Source organism: Panthera tigris, chromosome D4 (genome assembly GCF_018350195.1).
Source record: "Panthera tigris isolate Pti1 chromosome D4, P.tigris_Pti1_mat1.1, whole genome shotgun sequence".
Lineage (NCBI taxonomy): Eukaryota > Metazoa > Chordata > Mammalia > Carnivora > Felidae > Panthera > Panthera tigris.
In genome coordinates this window covers 28,678,479-28,704,111 of record NC_056672.1, presented here as the reverse complement: position 1 = coordinate 28,704,111, position 25,633 = coordinate 28,678,479, and the positions used below count along the sequence as shown (strand labels likewise).

The 25,633-nt window shown below is 40.5% G+C and overlaps 1 protein-coding gene and 1 non-coding gene across 12 annotated transcripts in view; both read right to left on the bottom strand.

The window, feature by feature from the left end:
• The window catches only part of AOPEP (aminopeptidase O (putative)), a 340,077-nt gene that overhangs the window by 283,010 nt on the left and 31,434 nt on the right, over window positions 1-25,633 (bottom strand). For all 11 annotated transcript variants that reach the window (XR_006210295.1, XR_006210297.1, XR_006210296.1 and 8 more), the window contains exons 2-3: window positions 20,059-20,987; window positions 6,977-7,143 (exon numbers count right to left, since the gene is read on the bottom strand). Coding sequence is in view for 8 of the 11 variants with exons in the window: in XM_042963287.1 (XP_042819221.1) it covers window positions 6,977-7,143; window positions 20,059-20,855 (964 nt within the window). In the remaining 3 variants the exon portion in view is untranslated. The remainder of the gene's footprint in view (window positions 1-6,976; window positions 7,144-20,058; window positions 20,988-25,633) is intronic.
• LOC122233363 lies at window positions 8,442-8,548 on the bottom strand. Its single transcript, XR_006210912.1, has one exon. It is a non-coding gene; the product is annotated as a U6 spliceosomal RNA (small nuclear RNA).

Below are 25,633 nucleotides of genomic sequence, written 5' to 3'. Positions count from 1 at the left end.
GCTAGTACTCTTTTCCGGTTGTCCTTTGGAAAACCTCAGCTGTGGTCTGTAGGGGAACTGCAGTATTAGGTATTAGTATGAGTATTTTTCCTTGTCTCACTCAATCCTTTCTCAGTTTGAATTGGTAAAGTCTACTCCATGATATCACGTAAGTGTAAGTGGTATGAACATAAGCAAATCCCAGTAGGCATCTCCTTTATTACAACTCTGCCCTGAACTGGTTAATTCTGAAAAAAAGATTCTCAGATATATTCCTGCAGGCATGAAAAATTTCCATGAAAATTTTAAAATCAATTCTTGTTCTAATTTTGATAATCTTCAAATAGACAATTATAGACAGATACGAAAGGGGTCAGAAGGCTTTTTTTCTGTAATAAGCTAGTTAATAAACATTTTAGGCTTTGCAGGCCATACAATCTTTATCACAATAGTTCAGCTCTGCCACTGTAGCACGAAAGCAGCCATAGGCAATGGCCATGTTTCAGTAAAACTTTATTTACAAAAACAGGTAGCAGGCCAGATTTGGCAAGCAGGCTGGATCATCCAGATATAACTGAGTACTGGTAAACAATTTCACAGTTTACATCTGCATTAGTGTATATGATTGCACAGGGACATGCAAAATTGCTTTAATTATTGAAAGATAACAAGAAAAGAACATATGGATGATGTTTTTGGTGAATAAGGACTAGATGACATAATAGTATGCTGTGTAAACAAAAGCTTTACAACACGTGGAAGAAAAGCAGTGGAGGACAAGATCCTTGTGTGGCTCAGGATAGAAGACGCACAATAATCTCAACAGAACCTTCATGGAGCTGTCCACACTACAGTTATAGTGAGGGGCAATTTCATTTCAGCAAAATAATAATCTTTTCATTAAATTAAGTTGCTAATTTGAATTTTATTGATTTAATAGTTTGGTCTATGTTTAGTTTATATTTGATTTTGGCTTTATAGATGTGTAAGAGTTATTACATAATAATAACATATATAACAAATATTATCGAAATATATAATAATAAATATACTGACCATATCACATATATCATAATAATATATATCAATAATATATCCATAATGTAATATAACATATACTGTGTAAAAGTTTATACCCAGTCTTCCATTTATACTTTCTAAAATATCATTCTAAAACAAGTAATTTAAGTCAACTCCAGTGAATCGGGATTTTTTTTTCCCCTCTAAAAAGACAAATAATACTCAAGTTTGAGAAACACTGCCAAACACAGCCTTTATATCTGAACTGCAGAGCCAAATTATGAATGAGGAAGTATGTAGCCGTGGTGAAGTGGGAGGAGGGAGAGCCACACAGCATCTGAGGAAGTGTAGTTATCACAAGTAAACCACAATAGGCAGCCACAGAGGCTGGAGGAGTTCAGGTATCAGTGCCTGCTTGAGGCTGTGGCATTTCATATACTCAATCAATTCAGCATGTCACGGAACCACATAGGGAGGGTAGAAAAAGACCCTGTGTGAGCCCACCAGAAGTTCATTAGACAACTTGCAAGAAGGCACCAGAGCCTGGATAAAGGAGCGGTGTGCTTTGTAACCTCTCCTGTGATTAACAGAGAGAGGGTTTTAGGCAGCATATAAGTAGACAGTGAATGGAATGCAGGGAAATCCATAGACTTTATCCTGTCGGTACATAGCAGAGAGGAAAGCCATGAACACTATTAAAAAACAAAAAACAAAAAACCTCAAAATAAAGGTCAAAGAAAACATTGTTCTAAGGACTCAGAGGAAGAACAAGCCTTGGAAGTCAATTTACTAGACCCCAAACAAGTTCAGCAAACTGGCATTCCAATTATGATACGAGATATAACTTCTATTAAAAAAATAGTAAAAAACCACGCGAAGGCAACAGGCTGAGACAGTGTAACATAGTGAGATCAAAAGACAACAAAGTAATGAGATAAAAAAGATGAGGAAGGATTGCAAGAAACTGTTACAGAAACAACTTAATCTGTAATGGAATTACTACAGAACAAAATGTCTCTAAGAAAAATCAGTGTTATATTATAGACTACTAGTAAAAAATGAAAAGGCAAGCCATACAGACTGGAAGAGTGTATTTGCAATACATACATTGGACAGAAGGTTTGTATCTAGAGTATATAAAGTATTGTTACAATCTAATAATAAAAACAACCAAAAACCCACATTTAATAAATGAGTGAGTTGAAGAGATGTTTTTTTAAAGGAAGATATAGGAATGTACAATAAGCACATGAAAAGTTGCTCACCATCATTAGCCGTCAGAGAAATGTGAATTAAAGCCACAAGGAGAAGTTTTTTACCACCAGCTGGAGGGCTAAAATTAAAAGGACTGACAACACCACGTGTTCTGCTGGTGGAACAGAAAATGACTCCATCACTTTGGAACTAGTCTGGCAGATACTTACAGAGTTAAAATATACATATATGATCCCACAATTCCACTCCATGATTACTCAGAAATAAAAACCTATATCTGCAAAAAGACTTATAATTGAATGTCCACAGCATATGCTCTGTGATGGGCAAAAACAATTCAAATGTCTCTCACCAGGTGGGCAGATAAAACAAAAAACAAACAAACAAAAACCCGTGCAGTTCATTCATATAATGGGTGACTACTCATCAATTATCTTATTTAAAAAAACAAAAATGTTCTAAGCAAAGTCTACTCCCGACACGGGGCTCAAACTCACAACCTTGAGATTAGAGATATGCTCCACTGACTGAGCCAGCCAAGGCCCCCCCCACCACCAATTTCCTTAAAAGAGTAAAATATTGGGGCGCCTGGGTGGCTCAGTCAGTTGAGCGTCAGACTTCAGCTCAGGTCATGATCTCACGGTTCGTGAGTTCAAGCCCCGTGTCAGGCTCTGTGCTGACAGCTCAGGGCCTGGAGCCTGCTTCGGATTCTTTGTCTCCCTCTCTCTCTGCTCCTCCCCTGCTCACACTCTGTCTCTCTCTCAAAAATAAAGATTAAAAAAAAATTTAATAAAAAAAATAATAAAAAAGTAAACTATTGACACCAACAACAATATGGATGCAACTCACAAACATGCAGAGCAAAAGCAGCCCAACATGAAAGAATAAGTCCATTTATGTGAATCCACAGGAGAGGCAGAGATATGGAAATCAGAGCAGTGGGAGACTGGTGTGCGGCTGGGGAGAAATGACTTAAGGAGAGATGGCAAAGGCACGGGGAATTACCAGGGGAACAGAAAGAGTCTATGTCTTCATAGGGGGGCTGATTAATTACACAGAGATATATATTTGTCACACCTCATGAACAAGGCTTAAATGAACAAGGTATAATACAAAAACAAAATATAAAGATAATATCAGTCCCAAACCACAAACTGTATTAATTAAAACTGGGGAATGTGGATGAGGGAAGAGGAGAGAAGTAAATGCTCATTAAATTTATTATTTGATAAAGAGTGAAGTCAAGAGCTATCAGTTAACTAAATTGTGAAACATCCATTTACAGAATACTCTGTAGTCATAAAAATAATGAGGAAGTTCTTTATTATGTTCAGATATAAGATTAGCTATAAGACACATTTATTCTAGAGGAGGAAGCATAATACAAAAAGGTGTATAGCATGTTATGATTTGTGCAACAAAAAAGGAGAAACTATACCATCCACAAAGAAAATTGGTCACCTTGATTGCCTTGGGGGACAATTACTGGGTAGGTGGAAATTAGGAGCAAAAAAGGTAACTTTATTGCAATTTTCTTGTCCTTTGTTCATTTGTTTAAAAAATTTTCTAATTTTTTTAACATTTATTTTTGAGAGAGAGAGAGAGAGCAACAGAGTGTGAGTGGGGGAGGGGCAGAGAGAGGAGGAGACATGGAATCTGAAACAGGCTCCAGGCTCTGAACTGTCAGCACAGAGCCTGACGTGGGGCTCAAACTCACAAACTGTGAGATCCTAACCTGAGCCAAAGTAGGACACTTAACCAAAGGAGCCACCCAGGCACCCCGGTCCTTTGTTCATTTCCAAATGAGCCACGTAAATGTGACCAATTTTTAAAAGTAAAAATTTACTTACTATTTTTTAAATTAAAATTATAATTATTTTTATTATTATTTTTGAGAGAGAGAGAACGTGAGCTGGGAGGGGGCAGAGAAAGAGGGGGACAGAGGATCAGAAGCGGGCTCTGTGCTCTCTGCACACAAACCGTGAGATTGTGACCTGAGCCAAAGTCAGATGCTCAACCGACTGAACCCCCCAGTTGCCTCACAAATAAAATTTTTAAATATATTGCTTGTTTTGTTTGGCTTTGACCTTGGGAATCAAGTAAACAGTCACTGAACCCTCCAGTACATGCATAAAACTAGTTTCTGACACAGGAGATCTCACAAATCAAAAGATAACACTTGTCATGATGAGCACTGAGTACTGCAGAGAATTGTTGAATCGCTAGATTTTACACCTGAAACCAATATAACACTGTATGTTAACTATACTGGAGTTAAAATAAAAAACTTAAAAAAAGGAGAGGGGTGAGCCTGAGTGGCTCAGTCCGTTGAGCGTCCAACTTTGGCTCAGGTCATGATCTCATGGTTCCTGAGTTTGAGCCCCACGTGGGGCTCTGTGCTGACAGCTCAGAGCTTGGAGCCTGCCTCAGATTCTATGTCTGTCTGTCTGTCTGTCTCTCTGCTCCTCCCCCACTCTCCCTCTCAGTTTCTCTCTCTCTCTCTCACTCCCTCTCAAAAATAAAGATAATTTTTTTGTTTTAAAAAAGGAGATACTACAAGTCAGCAAAATCTAATAAATGATCTTGGAGCAACTGGTTTCCTATTTGGGGAAAAAAAAAAGTTTAGTTCTCATTTCATACAGCTGACCAGAATAAACTGCCAACAGATTAAATTACAAAAATTAAACTAAAATTTAAGTAAAAATATTAGAACAAAGCAGATGAATCTCAGAGCAACAAAAGACTTTCTAAGAGAAACTTGACAGATTTGACTACATAAAAATTAAAATCTCCTCTAGGTCAAAAACATTATATGAAATTAAAAGGCATATTATAAACTGGGAAAAATACTTCCACAAATATCATACGAGATTAATAATTTTATTTTATTTTATTCTTTTATATAGGAGATGAGCTTACAGATTTGTTTAATATAAGTTTTATGTGATGAGGGGGCCCCATAAGGAAACAAAGAGCCAAAGAAACCCTCAGCCAGTGTACTTCTCTGCTACGTTTGATGAAGAGTAGACAAGTCAGGAACAGCTAGATGGAAGAGACACATATGAGAAGGGACGTGGGAAGAGGCATGAAACATCCATGCCTTCTCTCTGCATCTTCACATTTACCAACTTGGAGGCTCCACTATCTTTATTTATTTATTTTTTTTATAATTTTTTTTTTAACGTTTATTTATTTTTGAGACAGAGAGAGACAGAGCATGAACGGGGGAGGGTCAGAGAGAGAGAGACACAGAATCTGAAATGGGCTCCAGGCTCTGAGCTGTTAGCACAGAGCCCGATGCCGGGCTCGAACTCACGGACCGCGAGATCGTGACCTGAGCCGAAGTCGGCCGCTCAACCTACTGAGCCACCCAGGCGCCCCGAGTATCTTTATTTTTTAAAGACCCAATCAAATTAAAAGGTGAAACAAACTTTCGAAAAGCTTCACTAAGGCTTATTTATTAGAATAAAAATGGGCAAAGGAAGTGAATAGTTAATGAAAATGGTTAAGAAACCCACAAGGACAGGTGCAACCTCACTGATAATCAAAGCGGTCCAATTAAAGAGAGACTTTCTCTTGCCTGTCAGACAGGTGAAGCTCCAGGTTAACCTCAGAGCTAGATAGGTATGGAAATTGGTGCAACCTTTCTGGAAAATAACTTGAGATATGTGCCAACAACCTTAAACACGTTCAAAACTTTTGACTCAACACACACTATCTCATTTTATACACACTATCTCCTCAGGAATTTAATGCAACTTTATTCGTAATAGGAAAAACACCCTGTAAATAATAAAAATGCCTGATACTGTGGAAACGTTAAATAAAATCTGATATATATACAACAAAATTATTATGCAGACATTAAAATCATATTTTTGAAAAATACTTAGTGGCCTGAAAAAATTCAAGATACAGTACAAGTGAAAAGAGTGGAATATAAAACTCTTACATGCTGCGACGACAATTTTGAAATGATAACACGTATTATACATACTGATTTCAAACACTGGGGGGAAATGCAGCAAAATGTTAGCAACCATTTTCTCTAAAGTTATTTTGTGTTACTTCTGCTTTTCTATAAGTGTTAAAGTTTCTATAATAAGTACATAGGAGGAGACACCATATTTTAAATGAAGAAATAATATATATTATAATTACAAAAGTTTTACCTGGCGTCAACACACTCTGGATCTTAACTGAAAATGTTAGCTAGTGCAATAGGCACGTGACTCGCAGACAAAACGTTGATGCGTTAGCACTTGCCTTCCATCTTTCTTACACACCTTTGGTTCAGAACCGAATCGGCAAACAGTGTGTAGAACAGATGCCTTAGCAGGGCATCTCCAGTGGGTCAGCCAACAGGAGTTCGATTGCTCAGTGCAACAAATAACCTGGTACAGGCTCCATGACTGAACTCCAGACAACCCAACTGTAACAGTGTTTCTGTGACACATTTGCCTGCCCAAAAGTCTTCAGCTGAGACCACCCGCTTATGGCCCACAAACCACCAGGTGAAAGCAACTGCTAAAATAATCTAGGAATTGATAACTCTGGCATGAAGAGCCCCGCATGCTTTGTCCAGACTCTCAAGTGCCCCTCCCCATCCCCTGCTGTTTTCTCTGGCAAAATGTTTTTAGTAGGTTCATTCCAACCCAACTAATCAAGGAGCTCTTTAAAGTCGAGAAAAACATTGCGTACTGGATCCCTGGGTCCAGCATGTGCGCAATACAGAAAGAAGCACAGAACACATGTACGGTACCTTCCCGAAGCTGTGTTGGCTTGGCAGAATTTTCCCCACTCATTAAAACAACAAAAGATGCAGCTGCTCGAACTGTAGCTTGCCATGTTGACATGGCAACGGGTGGCTCCTGGCAGGGAAAAAGGGCCCTGTTGTTTATGGGAGATCCCATAGTATAAACACATGGCCTGCAGAAGAAAGACAAAGAAACAAAAGGGGAGAATCTTTAAATGAGTTGTCACTTTTCTCACCACCGCCATAGTGAAGGTTAAGTTGAGCTTTTAAAGAGAAAACATTTGAGGCTTTGTAGTTGACTGGTTTCAAAGCATTTTGAACTAAAACTGCCAAGGGCTGGCTATGTGAATAGCTGGGTAGTAACTTCTCCCAAATGAATTACTTAAATATGTAAAGAGAATTGTTTTTTGTTTTTTTTTTAAGGGAAGAATATATTTTTGGATATAGCTTTAAATACCATTCTGTCAATTTATTTTTTTTAAGTTTATCTATATATCTATTTTTGAGAGAGAGTACAAACAGAGAAGGGCCAGAGAGAGAGAGAGAGAGAGAGAGAGAATCCCAAGCAGGGAGCCCTACGTGGGGCTCGAACTCACAAACTGTGAGATCATGACCTGAGCTGAAACCAAGTGGGACGCTTAACCAAATGGGCCACCCAGGTGCCCCACTATTCTGCCAATTTAAAATTGATATTACCCATGCCCCTCCCCTTAGGCCCTTAATACCTTCAGAAGAAAACAAAAAGGTTTAGAGACATTCTTACAAACCTTTTGGAAAACATTCTGGAAAAGAAAGTATGTTTAGAGATCACTGAGATATTGGGGCGCCTGGGTGGCTCAGTCGGTTAAGCGTCCGGCTTCGGCTCAGGTCATGATCTCACGGTTCATGGGTTCGAGCCCCGCGTCAGGCTCTGTGCTGACAGCTCAGAGCCTGGAGCCTGTTTCAGATTCTGTGTCTCCTTCTCTCTGTGACCCTCCCCCGTTCATGCTCTGTCTCTCTCTGTCTCAAAAATAAATAAACATTAAAAAAAAAAAAAAACTTAAACAGGACCGTAGGTCACAACAACCAAGCTTGTGATGGGAAGGCCAAGTGTAGAGTCATTACCAAAGCGAGTGGAGGAAACCAAATAGTATGACGTTAGGGCTCGTTCTGCAACAATTAAAAATTACAGACCCACCCATACCAAGAACGATCCTTTCCATGATTAAATCAGAGGACAGAGATGGAAAAGATCCAGGAGATCAAAGAAATCCATTCTTTTGACACCAGAGTTGAAGGCACACGACTGACCCTCAGGAAAATGTCTTAAGAAAATGTCTCCACTTTTTTGCTTTTCAGGAATTATGACAAACATGATGTAGGGTTTTTTTTTTTTTAATTTTATTTTTTACTTTTTAAAATTTGCATCCAAATTAGTTAGCATATAGTGAAACAATGATTTCAGGGGTAGATTCCTTGATGCCCCTTACCCAAAAATATGGAATGCTTCATGAATTTGCGTGTCATCCTTGCGCAGGGGCCATGCTAATCTTCTCTGTATCGTTCCAATTTTAGTATATGTGCTGCCGAAGTGAGCACAACATGATGTAGTTTTAATCAGCTTGATTTACAGAGTAAAGGAATAGAGCAGAGCACTAACTCTCTTGGGTAAACTGGTTTTCCTTTTTCATTAACATGATTATGACTCAACATTTATTGTGTTCCTATAATGTGAGGGAACACACAGAATGATGGTCCTACTCCATCATTCAGGGCCCAGTAAGGAAAGGACACACCAGTCTAGATCTTACCAAACATAAGTAATTTAACATAGGCAACTGGCTATACAAATAATAGAAGAGCCGAGAAGCCAGAGGAAAATGAGGCAACCCGGGAATTAGCTGAAGGGGTAAACAGCAGTGAGTCCTCAGGCTGAGGGAGCTGGTGTTACTGGGAATTACTGGGTTGCAGCTCAAGGGGTCATGTGGCAGAAGCCAGAGGCACAGTGGGGACTGTCCAACGGGTGCTGGGACCAGGGGAGACTCAGTCACTGCTGGAGATGCCAAAGAAAGCAGGGAGGGAGGAAGAAATACCTTGTTTCTCACCAACTCCTGCTCTCAAATTTTCCACCAGTGCCCCAAACCGTGGGCCAAACCTAGTAGGAGGCAGAAGACAAGGCAGCCTGGGAAATGAGGTTCCTTGTCATTCAGAGGTCACAAGGAGGGCAGAAACTGGATGTCAGAGCAAACAGGCAGCTGCAGCCTCTCTGTCCAGGCGGTGTGCATGCCAGTGTGCTCGCAAGTCCAACACAGGGCAAGGAAAGATTAGAAATGGAGGAGCCTGTGGTCCTGGCCAACTTATCAAATGACTGTGAGAAAGTCCCTTGACCTCTCCGAGTCCCAAGTCAAACGGCGATGGAGGGGAGAGCCGACCTCTATTCTGGGCCATAAACTTATGATTCTGGTCCCAAGTTTATAAATCTAAGAACAAAGGTAAATTTTCATAGAAGGCCCAGAATCTCCCACCAACGAGTTCTGAACTCCCACCTTGGCCTCCTTGGACCCTTAGTCAGTTGACTTAATCTTGGTTAACCATCCAGCTTTAGACTGTTGAAGAACCTAATGAGGTTCTCCCAGCTTCCTCCCAGGTGGGGCTGGTAGTGGTGGGTGCATGGTGGGACAGTGCTGTAGCAGCTCAAGTAGCTCATGGGAGTTGGGGTTCAAGGTATGCCTACTTCTGAAAACTCTACTAACTGTTTTGCTTTTTCCCCCAAAGCCCATCTTATAGAAGGGTCTCAAGGAAGAAAGGTATCATCAGTGGAAATGGGGTGTATTCCCACCAGCCAAATGGCAGGTATAAACTCGTTTCCTCTGACAATGGTAGACATTGAGAATCAAGGCTTTCTTCCTCACTGAAGCAGAATGGATCCCACAACTTTTCTCAGTTCAAGAGCTCTAGGAAGCCACTTCCAATCTAAGTAGACATGTGGAGTTAAACCTATTTGTGATATTTACAAGGAAGTGACAGACCTTTGACTGGAGATCTCCTAAGACTTTCTCTGCCCAAGGGGCGCCTGGGTGGCTCAGTCAGTTGAGCGCCCAACTTCAGCTCAGGTCATGATCTCACAGTTTACGGGATCAAGCCCCGCATCAGGCTCTACGCCAACAGCACAGAGCCTGCTTGGGATTCTGTGTCTTCCTCTCTCTCTGCCCCTTCCCTGCTCTCTCTCTCTCTCTCAAAAATAAACATTAAACATTTTTTTTCTTTAATCTATGTGTTTTCTATTTTCTGTAGAGGCCACTTTTAGGCAACAGGCTTCAGTAATGGAATGGAGAGGAAGGCAAAAGGGCCCACAGCAACCACCTGGCTCATCAGGTGACAAACCTCAAAATATCCACAGGCCCCAACTGACTTATGAGCTACTTACAACCAGGCGCAGGTACGAAAAAAGGGGAAAATTCCTTATGTCCCCATATGTCCTCACCTTCCCCCTTAAAAACAGCCCCAACCACAGCCTCGATGCAGACAGTCTGTCCTTTGCTGTCCTCCCTTGGGCTCCCTTGCAGTGTATTCAGTAAACTTCTATCTCCCTTGCTCTGCCTTTGGTGAATTCTTTCACTGCCCATGCTGCCTGCCCCCACCCTATCAGGACGCCCCACATTTGGGGACCCCCCCCCCCGCACCATCTGATTAGGAGAAACACCACACTTTCCCCTTGGTCTCCAGAGCAGTAACTCTGAAAGTGTAGAAGCCCCATCCATAAATATAGCCACGTCTAATAGAAGACACCATTGCTTTCTTATTGGAATGTTTTCGCCAATAGGAAAATAATCACCAAAGAGGGAGGTCCTAGGCAAAATTTCTTGAAATCGCAGATTATCTTCGTGCTCTCAGCCTCCTCCTTTCTTGGCCTTTTCTTCTTTCTCAGTTGCAGCCTCTCTCCTTCCTTCCCAACATGCCCAAACCAAGCACCAGGGACTTTATAAGCAATGGCGCTTTGAGCTTTTACAACCTGGTATCCTTACGCATGTCACATGCCCTAGTGCAAATATCTAATACAATTTAAAGTTAAGTAACTATATTTTAACAGAGATGAAAACTTTAACCTCTGGATAAAACTCTAATGGTGGAATTTGGGGCATCCAACAAAAAGTGGAGAATAGGTGAATGTAGGGACTTCACTGAATCATGAAAATCTTACTCCCCACATAGTGATTCAAGAGTAAAGATGGCTCCCATCATGCACACCTACAAACAAGAACTACAGACAACTGATTTCCTGTCCCCCACCCCTGGTGCTCCAAGAGGGGAGGAAAATCTATGTGCATTTATAAACATGCTATGCAGCTATCTGGATGTGTAATCACAGAAATAAATGCAGCTGTGTTTATTCAACATGCACAGCCTTGCACCTCGGCCATGTTGCTAAAACGCTCACGGGACAGATGTGCAGGCGCCAGTCTCCAATGCTTAGAACTTCATTATTTCCAGACTGAAAAATTCCTTCTAGCACGCAAAGGAAAATTCTCCCACACCAGGGCTCATCCCACATGCCCTGGGATAGCCACCCAATGAAAGACTTCCTGGAGAGCTCAGTTAACTGCACAGGAGTTGTGGGAATGTGGAGGAAGACACTGAAAATCAGAAAAAGAACAGGGTAAGACAGCGTAAGAGCGGCCCCATGACTTGCTGCCATTAAAGAGCTTCTAAGTTGGGGGTGCCTGGGTGGCTCAGTTGGTTGGGCATCTGACTTTGCTCAGGTCATGATCTCACAGTTTGTGGGTTTGAGCCCCACGTCAGGCTCTGTGCTGACAGCTCGGAGCCCAGAGCCTCCTTCAGATTCTGTGTCTCCCTCTCTCTGCCCCTCCCCCTGCTCGTTGTCTGCCACTCTCTGTCTCTCAAAAATACATAAACGTTAAAAAATAAAATAAATAAATAAATAAATAAATAAATAAATAAATAAATAAATAAAAGAGAACTTCTAAGTGGAGGAAGAACTTGCCAGAATGGCTACTACTTCAGTTTGACACGTTTGTGTTCGTGGAGTGGTCAAACAAGGGTGAGACACACTATGCTGCTATGGGCTGAATGTGTCCCCTCAAATTCCTATGTTGAAATCCTAATGCCCAATGTGACTGATGGGATTATAAGGTGGGGCCTTTGGGAGGTGCTTAGGTCACATGAGGACAAGGATTGCATGAACGTGACGGATACCATTAGCTCCTAAGCCCCTTCCCCCATGCTAGAAATCAGCAGTCTGCAACCCAGAAGAGTGCCTTCATCAGAACCTGACCACACTGGCACCCTGATCTTGGACTCCCAGCCTCCAGAACAGTAGGAAATAAATTTGTGGCATCTTGTTATAGTAGCCCAATGGACTATGACCTATGCCTTCCAAGGTAAGAGGTCGGCAAACACTCCCATGCTTGCTCATTGTCTTAAGGAGCCACCTTATAGACAGAAGATAAACTTCTAGATAGAAAGAACACTTGAAGGGGATTGATTCAAGCCACATATTTTCTTTTTCTTCAGGTGATGATTATATGATTTGTCTTTTTGCAGTCAGTGTGAAAAGGGGGTTATTCTTATTTTAAATAACATTTCAAATTCCACCGCTTTCCATAAAATCACCTGTTTTCAGAGACTTGGTTCAGTGACTGGGGAGAGGGCTGCTTCAGGAGAAGCGGGCAGGAGGTGATGAGCTTGAAGCTGCCATGAGTATAGCTTGTTGGGGTGTTTTCCCATAATGAGATACTGATCTGGTCACTGGAGGCTAGGGGGCCGAAGATGTTAACAGTGCCGGTGGGTCGGATTCTTTCATAAACTTGCCAGGGTGACAAAGTCATCAGGCCTCTTTCAGTTCATTACCATCTCTTCCCTTTCCAGCACCTGATCTTTTGTAAGACTCCATGTTCTCCTTAAACCCAAGTTATAGGCAAGCAACCCTCTTGCTTTCTTGTGCCACAAAAACCAAGCACCGAACTACTAAAATAGGAAATGTCAACTATGACTCACTCTCTCCCCTCAACTCTCCACACACACCTTCCTCATTATATTCTCCTTCATGGCATAATTACTGAAACCAGGATCCATCAATCATACTGGACATGTGGCAGGTACAAGGAGAATGCTACTTTGACTCAGATTTTGTGTACAAAATGAACTGGACTGAATGGAAGTGGCTTTGAGTCAGAAACTCCCCACTTTTCAGCACAAGTGTTTTGGGTACAGAATAGGCAAGTTGTTTATAAAGGCAAAGACAGTATTTCTCATCTGGAAGTCTCATCTGGAGATCCTACAATGAAATCTCTTTTTAGCACATGAGAAAATTAAGCTCCAGGGAAGTAAAATGCCTTATCTGAAGTCAAACAGCTAATGGGCAGCACAGCTCGGACAAGGGACAAGTCCTCAGGTCTCCTGGCTCTCACTTTCCAGCTTCTTTCCAACATACTATGCTCTTTGGTATAGGTCATTGTGATTTGTTATTTTCTACTGATGTTTGGTTATTCAGGGTTTTTCTGTTTGGCTGGTTAGTCATTTGGGTTACTTTTGTAAATTAAGACAGTCCATCCTTGCCTTTTCTCCTGGGATTCTAGGAAACAGAGATAGATCTAGAATGTCAGCAAGGGGAGAAAGAGGCTAGAGTAGAACGCTTGCAAACTTTTAAGTTTGGGACTATCACTTCCTCCTCTTACAATGGTATCACAGCATTATTGTGCATCCCTACCTCAGTCCTCATGAATTTTGTATTGGTTTCTTGAAGCAAGCAAGAAAAAAAAAGGATTAGCTGTAGAAATGTTCCTTTCAGACCTGAAATCTCTTCCAAAAGATCTGCTCAATTCTCTTAAATCTTTCCTTTATAGTGAGATATTAAACAATGAAACTACTTCAGTGGGGGAGGGGGAACATGTTTTAACATCTGGTTTTGATATCAAACTAAAAATACTCCTGAAGTCTACATTTTCCTTGGTCCAATAGCTAAATAATAAACATAATTGAAAAAAATTATTCTCTTTAGTATCTTGCCAACTTCATTCTGGTCTTGTCTAAAACAACATCATAGTGATGTAAGGAATTAAAAACTTTTAATATTACTTTAAATTATAGTGTATTTTCCTAATCAGTTTCCTTATCTTTAACGATGATCCAAGTAAGCGGGGCTTTAAAAATAAATTTCCTATATTTAACTGAATTTCAACTCCAACTCCTGTTCAGTGATGTCATCAGCTTAAACCCAGATTATCTACACCACTTGGCTGGTTCCACGACTATTACAATGATCCTAAGGGAAAAGAGAATGGGTTACCAGAGAGAATGCTTTGGTTTTAAATAACATTTTATTCAGTGGAAAAGAAAAGTAAATGGAAACGTACATAAACTTTGAATTAAAGATTTCCATTTCTTTTTTTTCCCTTAAATTTATTTATTTATTTTGAGAGAGACAGAGAGAGTGCAGTGGGGAAGGGGCAGAGAAAGAGGGAGAATCTCAAGCAGGCTCCACACTGTCAGCACTGAGCCCATGTAGAGCTCGAACTCAAGAAATTGTGAAATCATGACCTGAGCTGAAATCCAGAGTCAGATGCTTAACTGACTGAGCCACCCAGGCACCCCTTCTTTATTTTTTTTTTTAAGACTTTTTTTTTTTTTTTTTTTTTTTTTTTGAGAGAGAGAGAGCATGCACGCGCTCCAGCAGGGGAGGGGCAGAGGTCTAGAGGGGAGGGGCAGAGAGAGAGAGAGAGAATGAATCTTTTTTTTTTTTTTTTTTTTTAAATTTATTTTTGGGACAGAGAGAGACAGAGCATGAACGGGGGAGGGGCAGAGAGAGAGGGAGACACAGAATCGGAAACAGGCTCCAGGCTCCGAGCCATCAGCCCAGAGCCTGACGCGGGGCTCGAACTCACGGACCGCGAGATCGTGACCTGGCTGAAGTCGGACGCTTAACCGACTGCGCCACCCAGGCGCCCCGAGAATGAATCTTAAGCAGACTCAGGCTTGATCTCATGGCCATGGAATCATGACCTGACCTGAAATCAAGAGTCTGACACTTAACCAACTGAGCCAGCCAGGCACCACCCTTAAAGATTTTCATTTCTAAAAGTTTTTTTCTTAGGTATACTAGGGATCTAGAACCAAAAAGATATTAAGTCCCCTTCCTTCCCAGCTTAACAATAACTCCTTAACACATTCTTGACTCAGTCCCTGTTCTGAAATAGTTCTTCAAAATAGTTTGAGAGGGCACACACATTCACACTACAAAACGTAAACAGGGTTTTCAAGAAGCATGTTGTATCAAATTGTTACATACATGTTTGTTTTGGCAGTCCTTTTTAAATGTCACCTGTAATGACTGAGGCAAGAAAGAGCATTTCAGTTCAAGATCTTCCATAATCCCACAATGGCTAAACCTCGGTAGGAAACTGTAGCTTTCACACTACCAGATATCTCACTTTATTTTTTTAAAATGTTTTTAAATGTTTATTCACTTTTGAGAGAGAGAGACAGAGAGAGAGAGAGAGACAACGCATGAGTGGGGGAAGGGGAGAGAGATAGAGACACAGAATCTGAAGCAGGTTCCAGGCTCTAAGATGTCAGCAGAGAACCTGATGCAGGGCTCCAACTCACGAGTGGTGAGATCATGACCTGAGCGGAAGTCGGATACTTAATCAACCGAGCCACATAGGCACCCCCAGATATCTCACTTTAGAACTAGAATAATAATGGGGAAGAAGAAATTACTGAAAACTATTGGAAGAAATACTCTATTATAGCTTCAAATACATTTTCAGTTCCCCAGAAAACACGGTCACTTGATAAAAATCTCCCTTACAAAAAGGAGGTTTTAAGGTATAAAGATGGTGACTGCTTTCCAAATTTGTAGTTTATTTTTTTAATAAACATTATTTTAGATCAGGTTTAGATTTATTTTTACAAGTGCAAAAGATAATACATAGACTTCCCATTTACCCCATACTCACTTTTATTAACATTTTCCGTTAGTATATTTGTCACAACTGATAAACCAATATTGATACATTATTAACTAAAGTCTGTATTTTATTCAGATTTCCTTGGTTCTCCCTAATATCCTTTTTCTGTTCCAGGATATACTATTTTTATCTCCTTCATGTCTCCTTAGGCTCCTCTGGACTGTGACAGTTTAAGACTTGCTTTTCTTTGTTTATGTTAGCCCTGAGAGTTTTGAGGAGTACAGGTTGGGTATTTTTTGAATGTCCCTCAACTGGGATTTATCTGATGTTTTTCTCTTGGTTCCATTGGGATGATGGGTTTGGAGGGAGGACAATCACAAAGATGTCATTTCATCACATCATACCAAGGGTACACACTATCAACATGACTCATCACTACTGATGTTAATTTTGACCTCCTCACTGACAGGTCATGATTGTCAGGTTTTTCTAATGTAAAGTTACTCATTTTTCTCAGTCCATACTTGGTAAGGAGCCAGGAGTTATGTTCCATCTCCTTGAGGATAGAGTATCTACATAATTTGGACAACTTCTATACCTTAGATTTGTCTGTTCGCCTCCATTTGTTTATTCAAATATTTATATCAATGTGAACTCATGAATATTTATTTTATACTTCAGGTCATCATCCAAAACTATTTTACATTGTTGCCCAGGTTTGTTCATTAGGAGTTCTTTCAGATGGCTCCTTGGACCTTGGGCATATACTCGCAATTGCAGGCTACTACTGCTGCTGTTTGAGCACTTCCTTATTTTCTGGCACTACAAGGTGTCCAGGGCTCATCTTGTCTATTTCCTCCAGTCCTAGCCATTCCTCCAAGAAGCCCTGGTTTCCTTACTGGAGAATGGTAAAAACCAAGATCCAGGCACTGTGCTTTTAGACCCTCTTGGCTGACAAGCAAGGAAATTTATGCTTTCATGCTAACCCTTGGAAAACACCTACTTATAATTACAGTATTTCTACATACAACCATCTGTATCCCTCTTAAGCCAAACATAAGTTTACAGTGATGCCTCCAATTCTAATCTATCAGCACATAGATCATTCTAGGGTCCTCCCCTGGCTCTCTGTAACCTCCCACTTCAAAAGTAGGAAACCTGGTTCCCAGGTTTACATAACTGACTGAATTGCTCAATTCCAGTAGACATGTATAGTGGTCCTGGACTTGTTAACCTGTATCCCCATGGGAAATACCTTAATCAACTACAGCACAGTACTGAGGTGCACTGCCTTTTGCCTTTAGTTTTACAGACTCCCCTCATTTCCAAAGTGACAGGTCAGCACCTTCTCCCCCAACCCCCACCAGCGAGGTTGTTTCATACATTTTTAATACAGTTAGATTGTTTGGTCACAATGTGCATTCCAGCCTGGGATCCTCTGATCTCCTAAATGATAATTATTTATATATTATCAAATTAAATAATTTAAGTTTTATTTTCAACATGGGGCAGGGGGAGCGTGACAAGGGGAGAAGGTACTGATGGAACTCAAAAGGGAAGGTATTAACAATTTAGAGATTTTCTTAAGTTTCTACTGATTAAAAATAGAAATTTATTGAAAACTAATGTAATTATTTTTTAAACATATTGAAATCTTTGCACATAAAAATGGACATGGTAAAGATCAAAAGTAAGAAACATAGTTCCCTCTTATAATTGAAACATGGATTTTTCTAGGAGCTTTCAGTAACTTTATCCAATTTTCCTAATTGTAAAATGAGAATAAAACATTTCTTATCCAGGACTAAGAATTTATGGTAGGTATGCAGATAGTATTCTGCCACTCAAGGATAAAATGTTAGTTTTAATAAAAGCAGACTCTATGCCTTGGAGAAAATAAGCTCTACCCAATTATATTTTTCATACAATAGTAAAATTTTCTATTTTCACACAATCGTATTCATAAAGCCTAGTAACCCTGATGATGATTAACTTCTTATCACTGAGGAATTTTTTCTGTCTAGCAACCTGGGATCCTTAGGCATTTTAAAGTCCTTAAACTATCCAAACAGTTACCAATATACACCTAGATTTATTCTTAAGCATGTGGGAGAGTTTAAAAAGATTTAGTGGCCATAAATTACCCCAAAAAAAGACAAAAGGGAGAGGAAACATCTTTTGAGGATTTCTTTTTTAAAACAAAATTTATTATCCTCGTAAGGCTGCATAAATGCCATTTATTTACTAACACATAATCACAAATTTCCAAGGATACAGTTTAAACTCCTGCTATGATCATGCATTTTATTGAATTATCAGAAGAGGAAACATTACAAGTAAATTTGCCAAGACAACCTTTGCAGGAACAAGATGTGCCCAAGCACCCCTTCAGTTCCTTTACAGAAAGCAGCATTTATCCATACGTAATTCACACCTGACATGGAACGTAATTCAAAAATCTAATCTCTTTCTGTGTAGTGAGCACTGAGAAGGAAGCCATGTGTGAGGCCATTAATGAATATTTCTTCCAATTACTATTAATAGACTCTTCTTCCCCATTATTTTATTTCAAAAATGAAATATCTAGGAGTATTAAAAACCGATTTCCTAATCAAGTATTCAGAGACCATATGTTGTTAAATCTCATTGAAAACCCTATCCTTAATAATTTCAAAAAATTTTAAAGATACATTTAGAACACCTGTTTCTTTGAGCCTGGGTGGCTCAGTCAGTTAAGTGTCCAGCTTTTGATTTCTCCTCAGGTCACGACCTCCCGGTTTGTGAGATTGAGCCCCGCGTCAGGCCCTGTACTGACAGCATGGAGCCTGCTTGGGATTCTTTCTCCCCCTCTCTCCCTGCCCTTCCCCTGCTGGCGCTCTCCCTCTGTCTCAAAATAAATAAATAAACTTAAAAAAGAAAAAAAAAAAAAAAGAAAGAACACTTGTTTCTTTCTCTCCTGGTTTCCCAAGAATATCCAATAAGTTATTCTATACATAAATCAGTATGCTTTTGTACTGGTGTAAGTTTGTACCAACCCTGCAATTTCCCAAAGACTGTCTCAGACTCCAACAGAAATAAGACAAGAACTGAACTCATTGTAAGTAGAGTGGGAGACCAGAGCAGAGAGGTAAGATTGGAGGCAAGGAATAGGATAATTAGAGCCCAAAATTAAAGTGATGCTTTAAAAAAAGCAAATCTAAAAGGTTTGAGGGGGAAGGGGGTTAGGGAAGAGATCTAAGCAATTTCCAGAGACGACCACTTCTGTCAAGGGAGTCTGATGCCATAAAAGAAGGCGCTCAAAACAAGATCATGGAGATCAGCATTCCTATCGATTTGCAGTACATTAGCACAAAGACATAAGTAAAATAATGAGGAATCAAAAAAGTTTGATTTAAAAATCCTCAAATTCTAAAAACCTCGAACAATTGTGGGAGGAAGGGCAAGAAGAACAGAACAAATGGCTGCCTAACCTAACGTGCCCTTGGAAATTGATGCTTCATCAATTCCTTCTCTCCACACGAAAAACCCAGAGGCTCCTGGTGTCAAATATGAAGAATCAGCGCCAAAGGAGCAAGTGTGCAGTCTCAGCAGGACCGCCACACCCCACAAAAACACACCATTCCAGTGTTGTGGGGGTTCACGCTACCTGACAACTGACAGTCTGGGAGGCGCAGCTGCCAAGACACAGGTACAGTAAGAAAAGTCCCCAAGCAGAGCTGGCGTTATTTGGAACCACTTTAGCAGGCCTCACACCAACAAAGCTTGGCGGCAGTTTGTTCCCTCAGGGGGAATCTGAAGGAACTTTGAGAAAGTATTTGCTCAGAGCCACATATCGCTTCCATCTACAGCACTCAAGTCGCCAGCAGAGATCCCAACAGAGAGGTAGGCTCGGGATTTAATCATTAGGCTTGCCTTTCAATCTCCTAAATCAGAAATACAGGGGCTTAATAAGGTAATCTTTTCATCCTGACTTAAGGGAAATAATCCCATTAAGAGTTGAGCATGCCTGGGAATTTACCTGCTTCACCATGGGTCTAGGGATTTGAGGCTAGATGGGTAATGCCACAGAATAAAGAGGAGCATCTTTGCAGAGACTGTCTCCTGAGAGTGTCCCTGCAAAGGCTCCTCTCCCAGTGTGTGAGATGAACGGACAGGGGGCTGTGGGGCGCCCAGATAACCTACCTGCCACTCTGGTCTGAGGTCCAGGTAACTGATCGCCCCTGGGGTTTGGTGCTGTACCGTATCCTTATGGCGTGAGGAAAGTCAGTAGCTGTCTGAGCCCCTGTCTTCCTGATCTGCAAGCTCCAAGTGTCAGTGTCAAACAGGAGTTCCCCACAGCCAGGAGCCTGGCTGCAACGAGCATAATAGTCTAACTGCTCCCTCCAACGATCTGCAGGCAGAGTCACAAGTTCACACACAATCTGATTCCTGAGCTCCTCAGAAACAACTGTGAGCTTGGGAGACCTTGTCAATTTTTCAATACCTGGCACAGCAGCAACATCCACCTCCTCAACCTTTAACACAGATAAATCACAGCAGTCCAACACTAGCAAAAAATCCTCACTCCCATGATTCCCTGTGTCACAGCAGTACTTTGAGCTAGAAATCCCAGAAGCCTGTTCCCAGTTGTCATGGTTACCATCTTTACCAGAAGTATCTTTTTCACCTTTACCACAGATTGTAAAATCATTAGATCTTGTTTTAGAGGAGAAGGTCCTTGTATCTGTCACAGGACTATGGCAGGGTTCAGGCATCCTAAATCTGCAGGCTTCGTTTGACTCTGATCGGCAGGGTTCCTTGGTGGACCCACTCTGTTTCTGGAATCTGTTTCCAGACTCAAAGAAAAGCACTATGGTGCCCTCGATGATTTGACTTTCAAAGTCCACATCTAAATCCAGTACATAGTGCTTCACAAGTATGTGGCTGGTGTTGGCCATGAGAGGTAGGTCATCCCGGGAAGGGTCCAGCTTTGTGTCCATGGCGTTGGTTGTTGTTCGAGAGCTTTGTTAAAATCTCAGAAGGGGCTTCCTAGCTGCCTTAATCTTCCGGAATCATAAATGGCCGCTTACCAAAAAAACACCTGATGTCATAATTATGGCTCTTTCAGTCCCCTGGCAAAGAAGAAAAACACCATTAGACAAAATTCCAAAAAAGACCCTAAATGTTCCTACAACCACTGCTTCACTTCAGCAAACTGACTCCCTCCTTAAATAATCCCCCAATGTGGTAGAAGCTCATGGCTAGAAGGCAGACTAATCTTTCTGACTGACATCAAAGAAGGCTGCATTATGGGTTTCTAAAAATATTTCAATTACCAATGGAATGAAAGGGGCCTCCACAAAGCCTGAAGATTCTTGCTCTTAACTAGAACAGTCCTTGTTCTGGGAAAGAGCAATTGTTATGCAAAAGCATAACTGAGCATCACTGCGCCTCTTGTTTTAAAAGATATTAAATGCATCATTTCTAATTTTGTGCATCAAAGATAAGTGATTGTTTCTCTACTGTGATTCTAAGTAACAAATGTGAACGAAGGCTAAATGGCCTCATACGTTTTATTCTTTGAGAGTAATAATTTAATACATAAAATGTAACTCCAGGGATTAATGTACTTTTCACATTAGGCCTGCTCTCATATCAGCACTTCCAGTAAATTACAGGAAAATGAGCCAATTTACCAGGAGTGCATTCTAAGTATTCCTTTGAGATTGTTCATGGAGATTTTTCAAATTTATAGTTAAATACTCAAGGTATATCATTACATCTTAATAGCTGAAAACCCATTAACATTCTGGATAATAGCCTTCTTGTGGCAAACAAAAAGGTCTTCTCACTTGAAAAAAAAAATAGTATGCAAATACCTATAAAAGGAAAAAGAGAAATTAAAATGTAGAAACAGATGTTGTAATAAAATGCCCAAGTTCTTCATAAAAGTTCTGAATCAAAATGTATTCTTATTTTATAATAGCAATCCGGCTATAAGAAAAATTATTTGAAATTATTTCAGTCCCTGTTGTGTACCTAATTTCTTTCAGCATATGCTGTTCTTTATTTTTTATTCTTTTACCAAAAATGAAAACGGGGGAAAGAAATAACAACTCTGACAGGGTAGATATATTTAAAATAATCTTTGTGTTTCTACATATCAGGAGGTATTCTTGTATCAACTACAAAACATCGCTTGCTTGACTTTTCAAGTAAAACTGAACCCTCCCTTTTTATTCTGTTTAACTCCTCCTCACTTCCCCTCAGATTTTATCTGCCTGTCTACTAGACTCTTATTTCCTTCCTTTTAGAATCTCATTCCAGAAATCAAACCTATTGAATTTTCATTTTCTACCTCTCCACAGGCTACTTCCTCAGGAAAATCCTACCTACCCTAAGCGGGAGGGGGGTGGAAAACCTGGCTTCCTGCATCCTTGTCCAATCTGGTTTCAAGCTATTTTCCCGGCACGGAGACCATACTCCCTTTGCATCCGTGTCCTCTAGCCAAAGGGCCTGCTCAACAGTCTCTCCCTAAATATGACCTGCTCTTTGGACTAGGCAGTGGCCATACCTGGAGTGTTCCCATAGCCACCTGCCAAATTCTATTCTGTCTCCACACCCAGTTCAAGTGCAATCACCTCCTGAAATCCTTCCTTACTCTCTATTCTCCCACCCTTCACCAAACTGTATGTGGCAATATACAGTTTGACTTTAAAAGTAATAGGAACTGAGAGAAATCAGGGATGCAAAGAATATTTTGAGATTACTTTATAAAGAAGTTGGCACTCGCCTGGGCTCTAGAAGAATCAATAGGCCAAGGGAGGAAGACAGAGTGTTTTCTTTTCTGCATGAAAGCAATTGAACTTGTCATGTAAAGAATAATTCATAGTCTAACCCTAATAGATCCTTTCATTTACTTGTAAAAATTAATATAATTTAAGAATAAAATGTATTCTATAGAGCAGTTGTCACCACTTTTGTCCCTGGTGGCCGATAATAAGGCAGCCTGAGAATCCCATCCATCCAAGCCTGTTAACATCACCTCGTCACCCTAACTGGAATCATTTGCTTCTCTTCCATGGATTCTTGAGTACACTCCCCATAGCTGCAGTTCTAAATCTTTTCTTCTTTTAACTTTCCAGTTCCATGCCTGCTGACTCATTCTCGGCTAACTATTTGGCCTCCCACTTTACTGAGATTATTTCAAATCTCTGAAACTCCCTCATGGCTCAAGTATCTGTAGTTCTTCACAACTATTGCCTTCTCCTTTTTGACTCAAAGAAAACAATAGTATCCCTTCTCCCCAAAGCTAATTCCTTTCCCCTTGAATCCTAGCTTCTGGGGTATGAAAGGGCCAAATGAATAGCACTCTTCTTGCCCACTCAAATTCTGAACACACTGAAATATAAGATGAGGATATGGCAGAGGGATACCAAAATATCACTATTATTACAGGTGAAGGTTAAACTGGAGAAGATGGTTTAGTGTGGGAGCCAAAGGTACCTGAAAACTCAATCCCAAAATTCAATAGATTTACCCCCAGGGTCACAGGAAACACTGGATCAGGTCAAAGCTCCCACAAAAGGTACCCTCTCCAGGTAAGAATTAGGGCCTGGAGAAGTAAGGAGAATAGCCCTCCAAGGTCAGGACTGCTGGCCTAAAAGCAAAAGGGAGGAACTCAAAGGAACAGAACATGCTCGATTTCTTCTTCCCGCTCCACCTCCTTTAAGAGGGAAGGAGTAAAGTGATCAAGAATTTTACAGTAATTAAGCACCCTTCACAAGACAGGAAATATCAGAAATAAGAAGCTTTCCCTCAAACTCTATCTCCTCCTACTAATTTGGAATCTTCTTACATTTGACAAAAAATGTTTTTCTCTTGCCAACATCTTCTTCCTCTCAGTGTTTCTATCCTATTCCCAATGTTTCAAACACTCCCAGGGGCTGCCATCTTCAAAAACAAACATTGCAATATATCCATATCAAAGCAGTATGTTATACACCTTAACCTAACACAATGTTGTATGTCAATTACATCAATTAAACTGGAAAAAAATAAAAACAAACAAAAACATTCGACCCTGCTGCCTATGTTAACTAAGTTTTTATTTCTTTGCATTCTGGAACTGACAGATTCCTTAGGGCTTAGTGCAACTGTCTAGTTCTACAAATCATGACAATGAGGCCCAGAGAGGTAAAGCAATGTGCCACGGTCACTCATTTCTGATGCTTTTCTCCTTGCCAATTCTTTCCCTTGCAATTCTCATTCTCCAGCTCTTGTGGCCATTTTCTTTATGTTGTCCAAGTCATAAATCAAATGTCACCTCCTAAGACTGTCTTCCTGTATTCCCATGCTCCCATTCCTATCCTTCAAGTCATATGGACTAGACTCATTTCATACTGTAATAGCTTTGTGGGGAAAGGAGAATTTTTAGGCCAGCCCCAGAAGATTCAGAAGATCACGGTCACCTCTGCATGGTTTCCAACCTAAGCTGTGTACAATATGTATGTAAGTCTGTTAAATTCGTTGCTTATTACACCTATTTCCTCCTTGCCTTGGATTCTTAGATGACCTGAATCTCCTTTCTCGACAAGTTCACAACTCTCACTGATGTCAATCAGGGTCACAGCCCCACGTTTAGGGAAGAACTGAACTAACTGTGGTTGCAAATGCGAGTACGTGGCCACCTTGTAAGGCTTCTCTCAGCAAATAGTAACCATATTTCTAAGCAGTCTGTTGACTTCAGCACTTTTTGCTATTATTGTGCTCCAATTTAAAATGCCAGTTTGTCTCACTGAAGCATTTTTCCATTCTCTGTCATAAGCCATAACATATAAAATTCCCCCCTTTATCAAACCCAATGGTTAGTTTCCAGTGGCTAACCACTGCTGCCTCTAAAATAAGTGTACTGCGTGGTATGTATTTTAAACGCTTAAACGATTGTCTTAGCAACACCAGTAAAGGCTTCAAAAGGATTAACGTACAGCAATATTTTTCTTGAGAAACGTGGGAGGAGGGGGCAAAAGAGAGGATCAAATGCTAAACAGTTATGGCACACTGAAGAAACTGCCCTGCCACTTTCACTCGCCAAACAGAAGTGCACACACCTACAAATGTGTAAAATAGCCTCTGTAGAGCCATTCCAGATACCTCTAAAGAAAATAATTTCACTCTCCTTTCAAGCTACAAAGCCACATGTGTGATTCTCATGACCCTTCCCTTATCCTGCCTCATTCTGCAGTTACCTCTACCCTTCCATGGTCTAAAAACAACTAGAGATTCCTGATTCATCTTTGTATGCATGGCCACGTTGAGTAGAACGTACACAGTAGGTTCTCAGCAAATATCTGTGGAATTGACATCTGAGGTCATTTATGACTTCTATGTCTAGCTATCTACAGAGCAGGGATTCTGGCTTGCATAGGTTCTAGTAGAAAGTTATGGCTTAAAAAACATCTTTCTCCAAATGGTTCTCACTTTTTCTTCTCATACCTGTCCCTCTTTATGCCACATCTCTTTCCTTGTAAGCAAGTCAAGGGAAAAGGAGAAATTTACCGTATACCACTGAGCACACTATGAGTGGTTACAAAATATTTCATTCTACAGACTACTTGTTCAGAGGAAGATAGCTTTCTGCTATTCCAAGTGTGTTCCTTCTGTAGAATACAGTGATTGCTCTTAATGACAGCCAGTTTACTTGCTGAAGTATACTGTTTCTGGGCACAGTTCCTCAGACACTCAAATGCATATAATCATAGGAACATAGCTTATTGCT